The sequence below is a fragment of the Chaetura pelagica genome, unplaced genomic scaffold (genome assembly GCF_000747805.2).
Source record: "Chaetura pelagica isolate M959 unplaced genomic scaffold, ChaPel_1.0 scaffold288, whole genome shotgun sequence".
NCBI lineage: Eukaryota > Metazoa > Chordata > Aves > Apodiformes > Apodidae > Chaetura > Chaetura pelagica.
The window spans coordinates 1,279,455-1,285,450 of record NW_009954190.1 but is presented as its reverse complement, the minus strand read 5'-3'; the positions used below and the strand labels follow the sequence as shown (position 1 = coordinate 1,285,450).

The 5,996-nt window shown below is 36.3% G+C and overlaps 1 protein-coding gene across 3 annotated transcripts in view; it reads right to left on the bottom strand.

Annotated features, from left to right (window-relative positions):
- NAP1L1 (nucleosome assembly protein 1-like 1) overlaps positions 1 to 5,996 on the bottom strand; it is a 17,103-nt gene that overhangs the window by 6,531 nt on the left and 4,576 nt on the right. For all 3 annotated transcript variants that reach the window (XM_010003066.1, XM_010003068.1, XM_010003067.1), the window contains exons 4-8: positions 3,920 to 4,061; positions 3,409 to 3,489; positions 3,042 to 3,170; positions 2,483 to 2,554; positions 1,715 to 1,854 (exon numbers count right to left, since the gene is read on the bottom strand). In XM_010003066.1, the coding sequence (XP_010001368.1) occupies positions 1,715 to 1,854; positions 2,483 to 2,554; positions 3,042 to 3,170; positions 3,409 to 3,489; positions 3,920 to 4,061 (564 nt within the window). The remainder of the gene's footprint in view (positions 1 to 1,714; positions 1,855 to 2,482; positions 2,555 to 3,041; positions 3,171 to 3,408; positions 3,490 to 3,919; positions 4,062 to 5,996) is intronic.

Sequence of the window (5,996 nt, the reverse complement as noted above, 5' to 3'; positions counted from 1 at the left end):
AGCGGTCAGAACATCTGACATGAACACAAAAGCAACTGAACAGGCCATGATGCACAGAACCCTGATGTACCCCATAAGGCTCATTATGTATGACTCAGGTTTCTCTCACCCTTCTCTTTGCAAGGGACATGCATAGAATAAAGAGAATAACAGCTAATTCAGAACAAGAGACACTGCAGAGAAAGGAATGCAACAGATCTTTAAAATCACAAGGAACCTGGAATTAATAGATGATTGTTCTTCTAATCAAACAGATCAACTGAAAGACAGAGGCAAACATTCAACAGATCTAAAACAAGCCTGGCAACCAGAATACAGAAATTAAAACGTAATAGATTTTGTGCAATGCTACATGTCATACAAAAAGATTAAAAGATCTGATCAAACATTTTGAAAAAAGCTGCCAAGGTGAACAAAGATAACACCATCCATCTTCCAATTCAGCTTTAGTGACTGCAGAACAGTATTTCTAGATAAATATCAATTAGGTTTTTCTTATTTATATGCATATATAAGGTATATATTCTACATATCCTTTAAGGATGCTCTCCTCAGAGGAGAAGAGCTTTCAATCATCACATATAAGAAATCAGAAAAGGAAGGTAGAAGACTGGCATGGCTGAGTTGAGATCTGCTGGTTAAACTGAAGGGCAAGAAGGAAATGCAGTGGAAGCAGGAACAGGTATCTTGGGAAAAGTATAGGGATGCTGCTCAGTTGTGTAGGAATGGGGTCAGGAAGGCCAAGGGGTAGCTGAAGCTGAACTTGGCAAGGGATACGAAGAATAATAAGAAGGGCTTCTACAGGTATGTCAGTCAGAAAGAAAGTGTCATAGAAAGTACGCTCTACTGAACACAACTTGTAACAAGAGAGGAGAAAGACGAGGTACTGAAAAACTTTTTATCTCAGTCTTCACGGACAATCTGTATAAACTGTTAAGATACGGATTTGCTGCATAGACTATTATGTTTATAAGGAATTGGCTGGATAGTCACATCCAGAGACTAATGGTCAACAGCCCAAAGTCTGGACGGAGATGAGTGACAAGTAGTGTCCCTTGAGTCTGTATTGTGACCAGTACTGTTCAGTATGTTCATAAATGACACAATGGGATTGAGTGCACCTCATCAGGTTCAACAGGCCAAGTGTAAGGTCCTGCACCTGCGTCAGGGCAACCCCTGGTCCAGTATCAATACAGGCTGGAGGATGAAGGGATTGAGAGCAGCCCTGCAGAGAAGGACTGGAGGATACCGGCAGATGAGAAGATGGACACGAGGTAATTGTTTTAAAATAAAATAAGGTAGATTCAGACTAGATGTAAGGAAGACAGCTTTCACATGAGGGTGATAAAAACCAGGAACAAGCAGCTCAAAGCAGCTGTAGATTCTCTGTCCCTGGGTAAGTTCAAGGTCCAGCTGGATGGTGCTCTAAGCAACCTAATTTAGTAGAAGAGGTCCCCTCTCATCGAAGACAAATCAGACTAGATGATCTTTAAAAGGTCTTTTCCTACCCATTCTATGAGAAAATATATAGCTTTCCATGTTGTATTGAAGATACTGAAATAAACTAAAGAAACCCAAGTCAAACCCAGCTGTTCACAAGTTATTAGGTAGCAATGTCTTTTCCAGCACATTTCCAAGATGCTGTAAACCTATAGTTGGCTAACGATAAGAAAAAAATTGTTACATTGCCTTAAAGTTATTTATTAGCACTTACCCTGTACAACCCATAATTTCCGGTCCATCAAAGGAGAAGGGATCAGAATCATCTGGCTCTGACCTCATTCTGTATGTCTTTGTCAACACTTCATTTGTGAAGTACTCGTTTGGTTCAAAGTGAAATTCTAAAGTAAAACTCTTAAAAATAATGGCAGAGTGATAACATTAGCAATTTAGCAACATGTACCTTTAATGTCCAAATACTTAAAATCCAAATTAAAAAATTGCAGCAGAACATAACCATCTCTACCAATACTGAAATGGTGCACATACCTAACTTATTCTGGAATTTGCTGCCCAAGTTGTATAATAATCAAATGTTTATATACCATGTTGATCTTCTGCGTATTACTTAGTAAACCTCTTGCAGTCATGACACAAGGTCTCCCAGTGTGCAGCTTTTCTGGTGCTAGCATACGGAACTTACTGCTAAATTTAAAATACTAAAACTAAGCAAACTATCTCATTTCTGACAAGAAAATTATATCCAATTTTAACAGTTACACAAAAAGTACCTGAAGGTTATCAAAATTTAAAGGCGAAAAAAAGTCATCAGATGCTAAGACCAAGTTATTAACTCAATGTCTAAATTAATTCATATGACACTACAAGACTAGTACTGATCCTTGTGCTGTTTTTCAGAGGACAAGAAGCAGAAGCATTTCTCATGACTGCCATAAGACAATTAGCTATCACAGACCACACTACTAATACACAAATAGAAGTCTTAACACAAAAGTAATCTTGTTTAATAAGTTCAACTAACCATAGGCTGTCCAATTTCTGAAAACTTCACTTTTATATCTTTTAAATGTTTCAGGATAGGTTCATCATGTTCCTGTAAAGAAAACAATTACATTTTTGTAACCGTACACAGTTTAAGATTATCTGCAAAGATAAAAAGCCATATTTAGAAAGAGTTTTGCATAGGACAAGAGCCTTTTTACAGCACTGAAGCATCTTCATGAATGTGACCAGCAGATGGCAACAATGGCTGTACAGTTTCCACTGCAGTACACAACAAAAAATCCCTGCAAACACCTAGTACAGTTTGTAGCAATATCTAAGATATACCTCATACACTCCTATAAGGACAGAAAGTGTATCAGTAAGGTAAACTAACTTCAACAAATAACACAGTAAGAAGGTATTTCAGAGTCCTCTGTGCTCTCAGTTGAATAAAGTACAAGAGATGACACCCAAATACTTGTTCCTTTTTCGCTCTCCAACAGACACATCAAGTAACATACTGTTTCTACTCCTTTCCAAAAGGCACTTGGATTAAGTACTAACACAACTTTATAGAAGCCTGGACCATCACCTACCTGAACCATATCATTGAGCAAGTCCACATTTTTGAATACTGTCAGCCAAAACTCAGGAATTCCTTTAGGGTCTTCTTTTTCTTCATCTTTTTTTTCTTCTTCAAGCTTGGCTTTCTCTTTCATTTCCTCCTTAATAAAATAAAAATGTTAGTTTTTCTTAATTTTAAAAGAGTGCAAATTTCACTACAGTTCTATATTGATACCAGTACAGATTATTTCATACACACTCTGTGCATTCATAAAGAATTATCATTACTATAAGCAAGTAATCACTACACACCTGATTTTTTTTAACTGCAATTACTGTATTGCAGCTTGTTTAATGCTAAAGCTTGAGATACTGATGAGAACTGATTAAGATACTCACTGAAATGTCTTCTTCAACATCTGCTTTCCATTCACATTCTTCTTCTGTAGGTTCATAAATTGCATTGATGATTTCACTTCGCTGGAAGATTAAACCAAAAATATTTTCACATTTCACAATATTGCAACCAATACATCATTAACTTTAAAGTTACACAATTAGTAATACATTAACTATTTATGAATTTCTTTTTCTACTGGCCCTAGAAGATGACTCGGCAGTTACAAGCTTTTCAACACACTAAAATAAGCAGAGTTCCAGATAGGTTAACATATCACGTGACATCTGCTCAGAACTTGATGAGGTCTGGGGTATTGAAGTTAATCTGGTAATAGACTGAAACTCTCCCCCTTAATTTCAGTTGATATTCACACGTATGGTAAAACGTCAATGTAATTGAATGGGCACATACAAACCCAAAATAATTCAGAACATGCATAAGCTTTCAATTTATATTCCCCCATGTTTTAGCTAAAGCTTTGAAGCACAAATGAGATTAACACCAAAATACCTTGTCAAATAAGGGCTGATAGAGAGCAGCATACTTTCTTTCCAGCTCATGAACTTCCTCATAGAACTTTGCTTCTATCTGTGCACACTGAACTTGAAGGTTCTTGAGAGCATTCACACGTCTTTTAACAACTTTAGGCAAGCTGAAAAATTCAGTGACAAAACTGTTACTACCACTGCATGCTAAGCACATGGTGACCATGTGCTTTAATCAGCAACCTTGATAACCAAGTTGGATCAAGACAGACTTTACACTCCACTTTAAGCTTTAGAAAGCTCAAATCAACTATAACTTATTGTATCATGCAGACTGAAACTGTTAGCACAGGCTCTTAAACAGAGGCTCAACATGAATGAGACCCAGAGTATTTCAAACACCTGTATCAGTCATGAGACAAACTTGTGCAATAGAACTTGATACTAAAAATGAGTTTTACATTGTTAATGAGCCACACATTCATACAATTGAGAAGAATTAAGAAAGGTCTAATCACTAACTGGCTTGGCTTTATGAAAGAAAATTCAGGATGACTGAATAATTAGCTATAATAAGGAAGTCAATCTTCAAAACTCACAATTTTGTTTCACTCAGGAGAGCAGACGGTAATACTGTCTTCTAACATACTGTCACTCCCAAATGAGGCAGAACTGTTTTGCTAAAAAAGGCACTGTATTATACATGTATAAAAGGAAAGCATCTAATGCAATCCTCATAAATACTGGTCAGCTATAACTCTTCATCACTAGTTTCACTTCAGTAAAATACGTGAACAATAGACTTACTGTTAGGACAGAAAGGTACCTACATCAAGGCTATCAGTGAGATTTATGGGGCAAATTGTTGACAGCCTCTGCTGCCCTCTAAAGTGGGCCAAACACCAGCATACGGTCACAGAAGATTACTGTGTTGACTTCTCCTATGTATTTTCTCTTAAACAGTTGGGCCACATTATTTAGAATGTAGTAGTAAACAACTGCTTTTAGTTGTTAGGATCAACTTCAGGTTAGAGGAAGTAACCAAGAATGTTAGTTAAATGCTGAAAGCTTGCATTAATTAAACCTATCTTAACTGTATTAGGTTGGACAAATTTCAATGACCTTGTTCCCTTTAAAATCCATAAACCTGATGGCTTTACACTCAGCACAAATATACTTGTGGTTACTAAGATAATATGGAGACCATAAAGAAAAAAATTTACCCAAACATTCCAATTTGGCCAAAAGTACATCTACAACACAAACTATAAGAAAAGCTTACATTTGGTCATGTATGTTCATAAAGGGTTGATAACATTCTTGTGACTGACTTTTGTCCACAAGTTAGTCAAGTTAATAATTTTATGTAATTTTATCTTCCAAGTACAATATCAGAACTAACAGCAACTTAAGTGGCAAGTTCAGTTAGTTTAGGAAAAAAAATATTAATTAAGAAAATCAATATGACCACACAGATAAGTCATGTAACAATCACCCACTTAATGCCACATGCATATACTTACACTAAGAGTACTGGTCTAAGCAATTGCACAGGAAAACAGCAAATGTTCTAAGAGGTAGTGCCATACATGCAGCATGTCCAATTCAGGTATGTCAGAGTAAAGATTTTAACCCCTTTTGTAAAGAATCTAGAACCTTTTGCATGTGTCAAAGCTACATTTTGTTACAATCCATGCCAACTAGCTCAGATTTTGCAATTTCTATGCCCACTATCTTTATAAACTGTAAAAAAAAAAAAAAAAAAAGTTTCATTCAAGAGATAGCTTTTACAAAGTAAATTCAAAACAGAGAAGCAGACCAAGAAGTATGAACTGGACTACACAAGTACAACAACAAGTAAAACCTGTTTCTCTGAATACAAGCCACCAGCAAATGTTATAATTACAGAAAAATACAACCTTCTGCAAGCAGCTGAGCACAATTATACTCTATGAAAGTAAGTTTCATTGAAATTATTGTGGCCAGGCACAGGTGAAAGGGTAAGTTATTGGACAGCTGCCTGGCAATTAGATTTTTAAGCATGAGCAGACAGATGTTTCCTGGAACCTGTTTAGTCTCCTACCAGCTTATGCACCTAGTTC